The sequence below is a fragment of the Balaenoptera physalus genome (assembly GCF_965194825.1).
Source record: "Balaenoptera physalus genome assembly, chromosome: 11".
In the NCBI taxonomy this organism is placed as follows: domain Eukaryota; kingdom Metazoa; phylum Chordata; class Mammalia; order Artiodactyla; family Balaenopteridae; genus Balaenoptera; species Balaenoptera physalus.
The window spans coordinates 71,519,577-71,534,178 of record NC_138896.1 but is presented as its reverse complement, the minus strand read 5'-3'; the positions used below and the strand labels follow the sequence as shown (position 1 = coordinate 71,534,178).

General features: G+C 47.2%; 2 protein-coding genes across 3 annotated transcripts in view; both read left to right on the top strand.

Annotated features, from left to right (window-relative positions):
- Positions 1–1,740, top strand: part of SLC25A20 (solute carrier family 25 member 20) — a 31,466-nt gene extending 29,726 nt beyond the window's left edge. Inside the window, exons 8-9 of the mRNA XM_082413594.1 lie at positions 352–476; positions 891–1,740. Of these exons, the coding sequence (XP_082269720.1) occupies positions 352–476; positions 891–953 (188 nt within the window). The 3' untranslated portion in view covers positions 954–1,740. The remainder of the gene's footprint in view (positions 1–351; positions 477–890) is intronic.
- Positions 1,741–7,324: 5,584 nt separating this feature from the next.
- The window catches only part of PRKAR2A (protein kinase cAMP-dependent type II regulatory subunit alpha), an 81,087-nt gene continuing 73,809 nt past the window's right edge, over positions 7,325–14,602 (top strand). The window contains exon 1 of one of the 2 annotated variants that reach the window (XM_082413591.1): positions 7,325–7,839. In XM_082413591.1, coding sequence (XP_082269717.1) covers positions 7,587–7,839 — 253 coding nt within the window. In that variant the 5' untranslated portion in view covers positions 7,325–7,586. The remainder of the gene's footprint in view (positions 7,840–14,602) is intronic. The other variant, XM_082413592.1, reaches the window with a different exon arrangement.

Here is a 14,602-nt window from a genome sequence, read left to right as displayed (position 1 = left end):
ATCCCTGGTCGGGGAACTAAGATCCCACATGCTGTGCAGTGTGGCCCAAAAAAAAAAAAATAGTGAGAGAAGAAGTCAAATCAACCTTCCTTCCCTCACATGAGCAGAAGGACTGTTTCATTCTTCATTCCCTTCTCCACTCCCTTGGCACCAGTAATCCAGACATTTGTATCTGTTTGTCCCAGGGTGAACTGTGTTGTCTGTGGACTGGTCCCAGATGACCTGCAAGGTGTCCTCTCACTGGTGCTGTGGCCCTGCAGGAAGACTTGACTACAATATTGTCCCCATGTAGGTCACCATGGTCAGGTCAGGAAGCTTCCTGAAGCCGTAACAGTTGGTTTCTGCCCACAGCGCCTCCTGGGAAATATCCTAATGGCTTCAGAGATGTGCTGAGGGAGCTGATCCGGAATGAAGGAATCACATCCTTGTATAAGGGGTTCAATGCAGTGATGATCCGAGCCTTCCCAGCCAATGCAGTGAGTGACCGGCAGGGGCTGTGCTTTCCCTTTGGGGCTCAGAGCAGGGTGCAGGTGGGCTGACTTTTGCTTGCTTCTGGGATTGAATTGGGGGCTCAGTTTTTCCAAATCCCACCCTCAGTCAGAGCCTCCTTATTTGTTCCCTTTCCTGAAGCTGTCAGGAAGATTTGCCTTTGTGATTCTCTGAGGTGAGGAGCTTTGATTTCCTGGCCTGGCCATCAGAAGTGGGCAGTTGTGGGACATGCATTTTCTTTCCCTTTTAGGAATGAGAAAGCACAGCTTGATTCCGTGACCTGGGGTGGGAGATTAGGAAGGGGTTTTGGTCCTGACAGGGCCAGTCAAGCACAGTGCTGGGGTCTCTGTGAATAGTCACAACTCCTGTTGGCTTTTCTCTTCCTTCCAACCCCTTCTCAGGCCTGTTTCCTTGGCTTTGAAGTTGCCATGAAGTTCCTTAATTGGGCCATGCCCAACTTGTGAGGCTGAAGGCTGTTCAAGGCTTCAGGATGCTGGAAGCTGTCATCGAGGAGGAACAGTGGGCAGGACTAGGCTGTCCTGAAGTGTGAGGCGGGGGGCATGGTGGGATGAGAGCTCTGTGCATGGACTTGTTGAGACCATTGTCTTAATGACATCCTCTTCCTGGTATAATTTGCCATTTTGCAACTTGAATCCACTCTTGTCAATTTAAGGGATCTCATGAGGATTTGGAGATGGAGTAAGTAGCTTCTAGACCAGATACTACCTGTGGCCAGAGTGCTATCTATTAGTTGACCACTGGCCCTACTACACCCAAAATACTCCTTGAGAAAGAGGGAATCTCAGCCTCTCACTGGAGACACTATGCATGTTTTCAGCCATCTGACCAGGAACTGGGGCCTTCTTTGATCCCTAGCCAGGAACACTCACCAGATTTCCAGGGTATCATCTAATCCTGGCCTGCACATGGGAATGTGGACTTGAGGCCCACATCTGTCTGTCCAAGTGGACTGAGCAAATGTGCCTAGGGGCAGATAGCCTGTTAACAGTCAGGTTTGTTTTTTTTTTTTTAATGCATGCAAGTAATCAAAATTAAAACTAGAGTAGCCTAATTTCCAGGAGTAGGTGGAGAGCTTTCTCTCCTACACAGTGAGGAGGAGAATTTTGAACCGACAGTCCCAGCTTGCTAGGATAAGTGAGAAAGCCCAGGGTGTAGGAAGGCTCTTTTTGCACACTCTTGTCTCATGAGAGCGCCCTATTTTAACAGGAAATAATAAATATTGTTTCTAATTTTTGCATTGTGTGAAAATTTTTTCTTTTGATTCTGGGTCATTTCAGCAAGCAGCCTCTGTGGCCTTGGTGGAGGCTGTTAGGGATCCAGTATCCTTCCCTGGTTGCTTCAGGCAGGGGTTCTAGCAAGAGAAAGAGGAGGTAGTTTTGGCCAGCCCAGCCTTCCCTGACTGCCCCAGCTCCAGCTGCTGGAGGGTGAGGTGGGGTGGGGTGGGATGGGGCAACTTGATTGGTAACTGTTCCCATAGCTCTCAGTGCAAGCCTGGCATGCAGGCCTCCACAGGGCCGAGCCTACAGCCCATCCTTTCATTCTTTCACCTCTCTACCCTCAGCCATGTGTGTCTTAGCTAACGGATGGAGAGTCAATTGTTCTAAAAGGCCAAAAGCAATCCTGAGTTTTCATATGCACTTTGGGGTCACTGTGTGATCTGATGTCTGGCATTACTAATCAGGCTGATGATGATGACCAGGTGCAGCCGGAGGAGGTGAGGGAGTCAGAATGGAGAGTCACCAGCTAGTCTGTTCTTGGCTGGGGGAGGGAGAGGCTACCAGAGCTGGGCTTCTCTGGTGTTGTCCCATCTGGCAGTCACAGTTCTGGCACTTCCCACCTCACTGCAGCTGCACAGAGATCCTTGGACTTTGGCTTTAGAGCTATCACTCAGTGTAAATGGGTGAGAGGGGAAGGGACCCACCCCCATCTGGGAGTGGGTGTGGCCAACCTGGCTGGAAGCTGAAGATTTGGGGGCTTAAGGAAGGAGGATTTATTTCTGGGAAGATATTTCTGGATGATGGTCAAGTAAAAAAACAGTTTTAGGGATGAAAATTGTGTGCACTCTGCCTGGGAAGATTAATTCAGTGTTATGCTTTTCCCCTCTCATGCTGCAGGATATCTTTGTTGAATCTCTCACTGATTTGGAGATGGCCACATATGTGTCTCCTGGAGCTCTTCTATGCACTGCCCAGTCCTTGAGACAGTCCTGAAACCTCGGCCTTTTCCTGGGACCTCCTGTGAGTGCATTTGCATTCTAACCAAATGCCAGCCATTCCCATGGCTCAGGATCACTTTTACAGTCTCTGCTTCTGGATAATTTACCCTTTGAAACAGCTTCCATTTTAAAATGGAATATTTTGATTCCTTGATATTAGTGGTGGTAGATTCTTCTACTCCTTTGGGTATTCAATAGATGTTAAGTCAAATAAGGAAGTGCCTGGAGGCATATTTGTGAAGGGAGCAGAGCAGATGGTGAGTAACTCCCTCCTGGCTGGCACTTTCTGTTTATGATGCACTTTGAAATGCCACCTGTTCCTGATATATCTCTTCTCTCCCTGACGGGGGGTACGGGTAGGGGAGAGATTGGGGCCCTCCTAAGCAATTTCTTGGACTGTCACAGACAGCCTTAAGTAGAAGCCAGTGATTGTTACAACAGCCAGCCAGTGATAACAGCCTCATCCAGGCACAAAGAAGAGTATAATTGGGTCAAAGGTAAAGGACAGAGGGCAGGTTGTTTTAACCTCAGCCTATTAGAAGCAATAGTAGCACCATTTCTGCCGTAAGGTCATAGCGTCTCTACCCACAGTTCTTTCACCACAATTCTTTTGAGGCTAGAACCCCTTATTCCTTTTCCAGCCGCTTCATGGATTCATTCTCATCTCTTTACCCCATGTAACTCAGTGTTTAATGGGTAGGGTTTTATACCCCCATTTTCAGATGTGGAAGCCAAAGCTCAGACAGGGTAAACTGATCTACCAAGATCATTGGCAAATTGATAACAGAGTGTGGACAATAGAGTGGTGTCTGGGTGTCCACAGGCCTGAAGAAAGGCTTGTGATGCTATCAGAGGCTGTCCCCAGACTGCTGGACCTAAACTCCAAGAGGCCTGTCTGTACTGTAGGGTCAAAGCCCAGGCAGCTGGCCTGTGAGTCAGGCTAGGGGTGGCACACAGAGTCCCAACAGGCACTGGGAAGGCCCCAGGGCCAAGTGCTCGCTGAGGGCTCCTTTTTCTGCTTTCTTTGCTCTAGTCAGCATGCAGGCCTGTAGCTCTCCAGCCAGGCTCTCCATTGCTTCCCAGGTTCTGTCCTTGCCCTGAGATGTCTAGAGGCAGACCCTAGGTCCACTGCAGAGACTGACACTTTCTCAGGACGGTGTCCCAGGGAGGGGCTGGCTCTTAGGTGCAGAAATAGGCAGCCCAGGAATTAACTGCTCCCTTGAGCATGGACGCTTGTTAAAATAACTGGACCAAAGGCAGTGGCCTCATGGGTGCGGCATTATGAAGGCTGAAATACAGCTTGGGTTAGGGCAGAGGAAATATAGCCCACTTCCCCACTCCCCCCTGTCCACTAGAGGCTAATGGACACTTCTAAGGCAAAATAGAAACTGATGGTGGTAGATAATAAACATCCTGGTAGGACTGGACCAGGGAGCTGGCATGTAGAGGTGGTCAGGTGACCAACAGGTCCCAGGAGATGGGTGGGGGACTGGAGGGGCATAGAGAAGCAGCCCCTTTGGGCAGAGAAGAGGGAGGTGTTCCTGCTGGGGCTGAGTCCCCCAAGTAGGTAGAGGGCATCAGAGGGCAGAAAGTGTGTAAACCAGGGGGCCTGGGCCAAGAGCAGGCTGTCTTCCAGAGAAGTCTGGGGGAGTATGGGCATCTACCTTCTTCCTGGAAGGAGAGGAAAAAAACCTTTTAAATAATAAACCTGTCAAGAGTACGTGAAACGGGGCGGGGGAGGAATAAATTGGGAGATTGGGACTGACATATACACACTACTATATATAAAATAGATAACTAATAAGAACCTGCTGTGTACCACAGGGAACTCTACTCAATACTCTGTAATGGCTTATATGGGAAAAGAATCTTAAAAAAAATAAAGGGTACATGAAACAACTGTTCCATTGGAAATAGCAGTTGGTACCCTACCCACGTTCATTTTCACCAGACTCACTGCTCTTGGACTAGACATGTGCCCCACCTGTGTTACTCAGCATAGTTGTGAACACTTCTGAGAACTGGCCCCATCGTGTCCATGTCTGCCTGAGGTTGGTGATGTGGCAGTCTGTGCAAGATGATGACTACATGCTGGGTAGTGAGTAGGACTGGGGTAGGCTGAGTGCCTGTCAGGGCTCTAGGGCCTCTTTTTCTCTACCATGGATGCTGTATTTCTCTTGCTTTCGAGGGTCTCTGCTCTTGACCTTTTCTACCCACCATTATTTGCTGTTGGCAGCTGTTTCCCAGTTACTGGCTGCCTGTGGGTTTGGTTGCCATGGTAACCCCCAGTGGTGCAGCTGAACAGGCTTGAATGAAGGTGGTCCTAGAAGGGTAAGGGTAGAAGATGGGGGCTCAGGCCCCTTGTATTCTCTCTTGTTCCAGGGCCCTATTCTTTTGCCAACTCAACTGGGCATTCATGAAGGCCCTTGGGACTCCCCTTGCTATTGAAGGGTTTCCCAGAAGGGGCAGAGATAGATCCCTGCTCTGGGGACCAGGTGCAAGGGGAGGGGAGTCAAGATGGACCTGGAGGCTGGCTCTCCATCCTTACTCTGAGGCTGGTCTGTGGAGACAGGTAAGGAGCAGCTATGGGGTTCCTGATTTCAGTGGCCGTCATTTCCTCCAGGTCTAAGGATGCCTTTGAATGCCATGTTTGCTAGATGGATGGATGGCCAAGCTATGGGGTACCTGAGAACAAGTCAGGAGGAGCAACCTTCTGGCAGAGGCTGTCAGGGGTTCCTTGGAGTGACGGGGAGAACCTGCCTGCAGCCAGCTCTGTTGTCAGTCCTGGAGTAGCCTCCTCCTACCCTATTTTGCAACTGAAGTTGGAGTCCTAGCTGTACAGGTGCCTGTCCCCCTGTCAAACATGTAAAGCCTGACAAATGGGCCAACTAGAGAGTGGAGCTGTGAATTTGCCTTTCCAAAGGGTTAGTGGTAGGACTGCTTGAAGTGGGTCAGATCCTCAGGTATGGCAGTGCAGTGGGAGTCCCATCCAGGTTTCCTGGGCATGGGCTGACTCCTGGAAAACTTGGAAGGGTCAGTCTACCCACGAGCAGAGAAGAGTTGAGGTACTCTGTCCCTCCAGCTCCTCATTGCTTGTCCTTAGTGAAGTCTTCACATTCTGAGATCAGAAGCATAGCTTTGAAGCAAAAGATCCTATTTCTGAGCCTGAGGTCAGGAGAGCAGTTTCACTGGCTCTTCTTGCTGTGTGGAAAGTTATCATTCATTCATTCAGTAAATCTTCTCCAAGACTGTGCAGTAAGGACCCAGCAGGGAACAAGTTGGACTCTACCCCTTCCCTAACAGAGTTGATGGTCCAGGACTCCTCCCAGGAGTCAAGAAACTTGTTCAGGGAGACACTGCTGTTTAGAATCACAGGCTTACCTGGCCTAGAGCTTGGGTGGCTTCTGCATCAGTGGGGATCGGGTATTCCTGCTTCTAGAAGCTCAGTTCCCAGAAGCACTGAACTCCTGGTTGTGTGCCAAGCCAATATGAGAGGTCCAAGTGAGGATTTTAATTAATACTGGGTAATTACTAGGTGGAGCTTAACCATCCCAAATGCCTTACAGGTTCCCAAGGCTACATCTAGTCACTTTCTGGCTGGGCCCAGCAAAGAGATGGAGGACTTTGTCCTATGCCTACTGGGCCTTTGGTCAGTACCTAGGCTGTGGTATGGACATACCAGCAAGGTTTCCACCTTTTTCTATTCCTTTCCAATCTGGTGTGGGTGAAGGGGCAGCTTGGGAAATAGCATGGCCTCTCCAGTTTGCCTTTGCCCTCTCCCCAGGGGCAAAGGATAACAGTGCCTTGTGGTCTGCTCAACACCATCAAGCAATGCTGGCCCAGGGCCCAGGGTGGCGTATGGGGAGAGTAGGGGTGTGCAGACCTAGTCCTGGGAATCCTGGTGGGAATGCTCAAGAGGAGAAACAGGCACAGTGGTCGTTCCTGCCCTGGTCCTTTATTCCCTTTTCTCAAGGAACATGTTTGGCCTACTGAGTTCTTCCAGGCTTATTTATCTGCCTTTGGCTCGCAAATTACTATATCACTGAAACTCCAACTACCTACAAGGGCTTCCTCCTTTGACATCTCACAGACTTCCTGCCGGACTTCTGAGGGTCCTATGGTCATGCCACTATGCCACCCAGCGGTCAGGGTGGTTCTGACTTTACCATGCCTTTGCTCTTGCTGTCCTCTTTGCCCACATGGCTTTCCTCCAGATCTTCCTGTGGTTAGATTCTGCCCAGGCCTCGCAGTCAGCTTGAATGTACCCCCCTAAAGTGGGCCCTCTTGTTTTCCACCATAGCCGGAACCACACCGGGGTGGTAATGTGCATGCTTGCATCTGGCTCTCAGAGCCTAGTAAGGGCTGGCAAACGTTTGGATCTTAGAGTGTATTGAAAGAAGAAATGAAAGGTGAAAGGCACTAACGACGCCGCTTAGCGGGTAGACCACTCATTTCCTGCCCCTGGACCGGAGACTGCCCGGGCAGCCGGGCTGGCGGCCGGCCCGGCGGCCGGCCCACTGGCGCACGCGCACTGAGGTCCGGCGCTCGGCGGGAGCGCGCACGCCCGCGGCCGCGTGCGTCACAACCCGGGCTCCCGCCCCGCCCATCCAGCTCGCCCGCCTGTCTGTGCCGGAGGCGGCGGCGGCTGCCTAGTGACAGCGGCGGCGGCACCAGGCCAGCCGGAGCAGCGTAGGGTGGTGCGGCCCGGAAACGCACACCCGGACAAAGGGCGGCGTGGCGCGAGGAAGACCCGACCCGGGTCGCGCGTGAGGGGACCTCGCGGGCGCGGGGCGAGAGGCCGGAGTGAGGGAGCACCCAGGCGGTGGCCGCCGGCGGCCCGGTCCCGCCTGCCGCCGCCGGCATGAGCCACATCCAGATCCCGCCCGGGCTCACAGAGCTGCTGCAGGGCTACACCGTGGAGGTGTTGCGGCAGCAGCCGCCCGACCTCGTCGACTTCGCGGTGGACTACTTCACCCGCCTGCGCGAGGCCCGCTCCAGAGCTTCCACCCCGCCCGCCGCCCCTCCTTCCGGCTCCCAGGGTCTAGAGCCCGGCCCTGGCCTTGTCGCCGATGCGATCACGGACAGCGAGTCGGAAGACGAAGAGGACTTGGACGGTAGGCGAAGGGCTGGGCCGAGGTTCGCGGTGGGGGGTACGGAGGGAGCGGTGCCGAGGGTCTCTAGAGACCCAGGAGGAGCTACTGGGGGCCAGGCCCGCCACACTGGGCCGTGGGACCTTGAAGCCCTCGAGTGGAGTTTGTCCGGATTCCCCCAGCCGCCGGCGTGAGCGCGGCGTGCGCCACTTCCAAATTGAGCTCGGCGGTCCTGCGAGCTCTAGAGCGCACAGAGCGAGTTGTGAGGTTCAGCTCGAGGGAAAACGTGCGCGCTTTCGGCGCGCGTGCTGGCGCGGGGCCCGAGGGGCGTGGAGCCCACGGCCGCCTCGCCTCGGCTGGAGACCCTTCACGCAGTTTCGTTCCGAAGAGAACATTCACATCCACTGATTCGTATTTCCTAACGAGGACGGTAACTTTGGAAAGAATTCATTTTGTGAAAAGTTATTGTGAAAAACTTTAAGCATAGACAAAAATAGGAAAGGTGAAATGAACCTTCTATATGCCAATACCCACATTACACAGTTGAAATATCTGTCAGAAATGTTTCATTTGTACCTTTTTTTTTCTCCTTTGCTGAAGAATTTTAAAGCATATCCCAGTATTTCACCCTTGAATACTTGAATATGCATTTCTTAATGTTGACCCTGGGTATATATATATATATATTTTAATTTGGCTAAAATGATTGGATCAAATTTGGTGAGGGTAAACAATAACTTTTTTTCGCATATGGGGTGCAGGAAAGAAGACAAGTAACACTTGTACATCTGATTTAAGCAAGATGGTCAAAAAGCATTTCCATTTTCTGTGATTGCTTCAACATAGGCTTTGTCAATTTAATAGAATTACCCTACTTCTGAACAGCCAAAATTTAACAAAACAATGAAAACATTTGAGAGGCAAAGTTAGAGTCTTAGTGTTACTGGATCATACTGAAAAAAACCCAACAACCTAGTTCTGAGTTGAATCCACATTCAAGTTAGGCTGGCAGAGAGTTAATTATTGGTCATCGCTGTTGGACGTTGTAAGCTTCAGTGTTCTGGACAACTTCCCTAAGTTTATTCATGCTAAGAGTGGAGATTTCTCTACCGTGTTTCCCTTGACTTAATGCACATTAAATTATGAGTTTTTCACCTTAAACCTGGAAATCAGAAATTATTTTCCAAATCTCTGTCACAGAAATGCTTTGTGGTCTAAGACAAGCTGTGGAACCTGTTTGATTTCAAATTTACTTATCTTTAAAATAGGGTTCGTGACAACAATCTCACAACAGTCTCAACAATTTCACTGTCGTAACAATAAGTCACAAAGCTGTAACTTGCTTTGCAAGAATTTTTATTTACACAAAACATTAGTATTTTAGCTATTAGTCCCAGATGAGTAAAACAGAGTTTACAAGTTTTGTGTTATGTCTTCATTCTTTGTCATCTTCAATATCTTTTTCAAAGTTGAATTGACTTAAATCTTTGTAACCCTGTGCTTTATTTTATTGGTATTTAAATTTTTTGTTTGTTTATATCTCTTCAGTGACTGTGCTAAGTATATTATACAAATCAACACAAGGTGAACTTCTATTTACAGATAATAACTTAAAAATACATGGCACACAGTGAGATACCACTTCACACCCATGAGGATGACTATTATGAAAAAAAGAAAGAAAACTTGAGGGTTCTAATTCCTCCCCATCCTTGTCAACACTCATTATCTTTATTATTATAGCCAGCCTAGTGGGTAGGAAGTATTGTAGTACCTCACAGTAGTTTTGCTTTGCAGTTCTGTAATGATGTTGAGCATCTTTCCATGTGTTTGTTGGTCATTTGTGTATCTTCTTTGAAGAAATGTCTATTCCGAGCCTTTGTCCATTTTTTAATTGGTTTATTTGTGTTTTTATTATTAAGTTGTAAGTGTTCTCTGTATATTCTAAACAAATCCTTTATCAGATATATGACTTTAAAATATTTTCTGTCATTTAGTGGGTTGTTTTACTTTTGTTTTTATATAAATTTATTTATTTATTTATTTGGCTGTGTTGGGTCTTAGTTGTGGCACACGGGATCTTCGTTGCGGCATGCAGGATCTGTCATTGCAGTGTGCGGGCTTCTCTCTAGTTGTGCATGGGCTCTAGAGCACGCGGACTCAGTACTTGTGGCGTGTGGGCTCTCTAGTTGTGGCGCGCGGGTTTACTCTCTCCAGCTGTGGTGTGTGGGTTTTCTCTCTCCAGTTGTGGTGTGCGGGCTCCAGAGCGTGTGCACTCTGTAGTTGTTGTGCGGGGGCTCCAGAGTGCGTGGGCTCTGTAGTTTGCTGCACAAGGGCTCTCTAGTTGAGGCGCGTGGGCTCAGTAGTTGCCCTGTGGAATGTGGGATTTTAGTTCCCTGACCAGGGATCAAACCCGTGTCCCCTGCGTTGGAAGGAGGGTTCTTTACCACTGGACCACCAGGGAAGTTCCACTTCATTCTTTTATATGTGGGTATCCAGTTGTTCCAGCACCACTTATTAAAAAGACTATTCTGGGACTTCCCTGGTGGCGCAGTGGTTAAGAATCTGCCTGCTAGTGCAGGGGACACGGGTTTGATCCCTGGTCCCGGAAGATCCCACATGCCTTGGAGCAGCTAAGCCTGTGTGCCATAGCTAGTGAGCCTGCACTCTAAGCCCGCGAGCCACAACTACAGAGCCTGTGTGCCACGACCGCTGAAGCCTGTGCACCCTAGAGCCCATGTGCCGCAACTACCGAAGTCTCTGTGCTCTAGAGCCCGCATGCTGCAACTACTGAAGCCTGTACCCTGCAACAAGAGAAGCCACCACGATGAGAAGCCCCTGCACTGCAACGAAGAGTAGCCCCCGCTCACTGCAACTAGAGAAAGCCCGCACGCAGCAACAAAGACCCAACACAGCCACAAAAAACAAAAAAACAAAAAATTAAAATAAAAAGACTATTCTTTCCCCATTTAATTGTCTTGGTAGTCTTGTTGAAAATCAATTGACTATAAATGTGAGAGTCTGTTTTGAACTCTCAGTTCTATTCCATTGATCTGTATATCTGTCTGTATGCCACTACTACACTGTTTGATTACTGTAGATTTGTGGTAGTTTTGGAATCAGGAAATGTGAATTCTCCAACTTTGTTCTTTTTCAAAGTTGTTTTGGCTATTTGCAGTTCCATATGAATTTTAGGATTAGTTTGTCAATTTCTGCAAAGAGGCCATCTGGGATTTTGACAGAAATTGCATCGAATTTGTAGATTAATTTGGAGAGTATTGCCTTTTTACAACGTTAAGTCTTCTGATCTATGAGTATGGGATGTCTTCCCATTTATTTAGATCTTCTTTAATTTCTAAATTAAAGAACTACAAATGTTTGATTGGTTCAATATGATGGAGTAGAAGGACGTGCTCTCACTCCCTCTTGTGAGAGCACCGGAATCACAACTAACTGCTGCACAATCATTGACAGGAAGACACTGGAATTCACCAAAAAAGATACCCCACATCCAAAGACAAAGGAGAAGCCACAGTGAGACCGTAGGAGGGGTGCAATCACAATAAAATCAAATCCATAACTGCTGGGTGGGTGACTCACAAACTGGAGAACACTTATACCACAGAGGTCCACCCACTAGAGTGAAGGCTCTGAGCCCCACGTCAGGCTTCCCAACCTGGGGGTCCGGCAAAGGGAGGAGGAATTCCTAGAGAATCAGACTTTGAAGGCTAGTGGGATTTGATTGCAGGACTTCGACAGGACTGGGGGAAACAGAGACTCCACTCTTGGAGGACACACACAAAGTAGTGTGCGCATTGAGACCCAGGGGAAGGAGCAGTGACCCCATAGGAGACTGAACCAGACCTACCTGCTAGTGTTGGAGGGTCTCCTGCAGAGGCAGGGGGGGTCTGTGTCTCACCATGAGGACAAGGACACTGGCAGCAGAAGTTCTGGGAAGTACTCCTTGGTGTGAGCCCTCCCAGAGTCCGCCATTAGCCCCACCAAAGAGCCTGGGTAGGCTCTAGTGTTGGGTCGCCTCAGGCCAAACCACCAACAAGGAGGGAACCCAGCCCCACCCATCAGCAGACAAGTGGATTAAAGTTTTACTGAGCTCTGCCCACCAGAGCAACAGCCAGCTCTACCCACCACCAGTCCCTCCCATCAGGAAACTTGCACAAGCCTCTTAGATAACCTCATCCACCAGAGGGCAGACAGCAGAAGCAAGAAGAACAGTCCTGCAGCCTGTGGAACAAAAACCACATTCACAGAAAGATAGACAAGATGAAAAGGCAGAGGGCTATGTACCAGATGAAGGAACAAGACAAAACCCCAGAAAAACAACTAAATGAAGTGGAGATTGGCAACCTTCCAGAAAAAGAATTCAGAATAATGATAGTGAAGATGATCCAGGACCTCAGAAAAAGAATGGAGGCAAAGATCGAGAAGATGCAAGAAATGTTTAACAAAGACCTAGAAGAATTAAAGAACAAACAAACAGAGAGGAACAATACAATAAGTGAAATGAAAACTACACTAGAAGGAATCAATAGCAGAATAACTGAGGCAGAAGAACGGATAAGTGACCTGGAAGACAGAATGGTGGAATTCACTACTGTGGAACAGACTAAAGAAAAAAGAATGAAAAAAAATGAAGACAGCCTAAGAGACCTCTGAGACAACATTAAACGCAACAACATTCACATTATAGGGGTCCCAGAAGGAGGAGAGAGAGAAAGGACTAGAGAAAATATTTGAAGAGATTATAGTCGAAAATTTCCCTAACATGGGAAAGGAAATAGCCACCCAAGTCCAGGAAGCGCAGAGAGTCCCATACAGGATAAACCCAAGGAGAAACATGCCGAGACACATAGTAATCAAATTGGCAAAAATTAAAGACAAAGAAAAATTATTGAAAGCAGCAACGGAAAAATGACAAATAACATACAAGGGAACTCCCATAAGGTGAACAGCTGATTTCTCAGCAGAAACTCTACAAGCCAGAAGGAAGTGGCATGACATATTTAAAATGATGAAAGGGAAGAACCTACAACCAAGATTACTCTACCCAGCAAGGATCTCATTCAGATTCGATGGAGAAATCAAAAGATTTACAGACAAGCAAGAGCTAAGAGAATTCAGCACCGTCAAACCAGCTCTACAGCAAATGCTAAAGGAACTTTTCTAAGTGAGAAACACAAGAGAAGAAAAGGACCTACAAAAACAAACCCAAAACGATTAAGAAAATGGTCATAGGAACATACATATCGATAATTACCTTAAACGTGAATGGATTAAATGCTCCAACCAAAAGAGACAGGCTTGCTGAATGGATACAAAAACAAGACCCATATATATGCTGTCTACAAGAGACCCACTTCAGACCTAGGGACACATACAGACTGAAAGCGAGGGGATGGAAAAAGATATTCCATGCAAATGGAAATCAAGAGAAAGCTGAAGTAGCAGTACTCCTATCAGATAAAATAGACTTTAAAATAAAGAATGTTACAAGAGACAAGGAAGGACACTACATAATCATCAAGGGATCAATCCAAAAAGAAAATATAACAATTATAAATATATATGCACCCAACATAGGAGCACCTCAATACATAAGGCAACTGCTAACAGCTCTAAAAGAGGAAATCAACAGTAACACAATAATAGTGGGGGATTTTAACACCTCACTTACAGCAATGGACAGATCATCCAAACAGAAAATTAATAAGGAAACACAAGCTTTAAATGACACAATAGACCAGATAGATTTAATTGATATTTATAGGACATTCCATCCAAAAACAGCAGATTACACTTTCTTCTCAAGTGTGCACAGAACATTCTCCAGGATAGATCTCACATCTTGGGTCACAAATGAAGCCTCAGTAAATTTAAGAAAATTGAAATCATATCAAGCATCTTTTCTGACCACAATGCTATGAGATTAGAAATCAATTACAGGGAAGAAAGACGTAAAAAACACAAACACATGGAGGCTAAACAATTCGTAACTAAATAACCAAGAGATCACTGAAGAAATCAAAGAGGAAATCAAAAAATACCTAGAGACAAATGACAATGAAAACACGACGATCCAAAACCTGTGGGATGCAGCAAAAGCAGTTCTAAGAGGGAAGTTTATAGCAATACAAACCTACCTCAAGAAACAAGAAACCTCAAATAAACAATCTAACCTTACACCTAAATGAACTAGAGAAAGAAGAACAAACAAAACCCAAAGTTAGTAGAAGGAAAGAAATCATACAGATCAGAGCAGAAATAAATGAAATAGAAACAAAGAAAACAATAGCAAAGATCAGTAAAACTAAAAGCTGGTTCTTTGAGAAGATAAACAAAATTGATAAACCATTAGCCAGACTCATGAAGAAAAAGAGGGAGAGGACTCAAAACAATAAAATTAGAAATGAAAAAGGAGAAGTTAAACAGACACCGCAGAAATACAAAGCATCCTAAGAGACTACTACAAGCAACTCTATGCCAATAAAATGGACAACCTGGAAGAAATGGACAAATTCTTAGAAAGGTATAGCCTTCCAAGACTGAACCAGGAAGAAATAGAAAATATGAACAGACCAGTCACAAGTAATGAAATTGAAACTGTGATTAAAAATCTTCCAATCTCAAAACAAATGTCCAGGACCACATGGCTTCACAGGTGAATTATATCAAACATTTAGAGAAGAACTAACACCCATCCTCCTCAAACTTCCAAAAAGTTGCAGAGGAGGGAGCACTCCCAAATTCATTCTATGAGGCCACCATCACC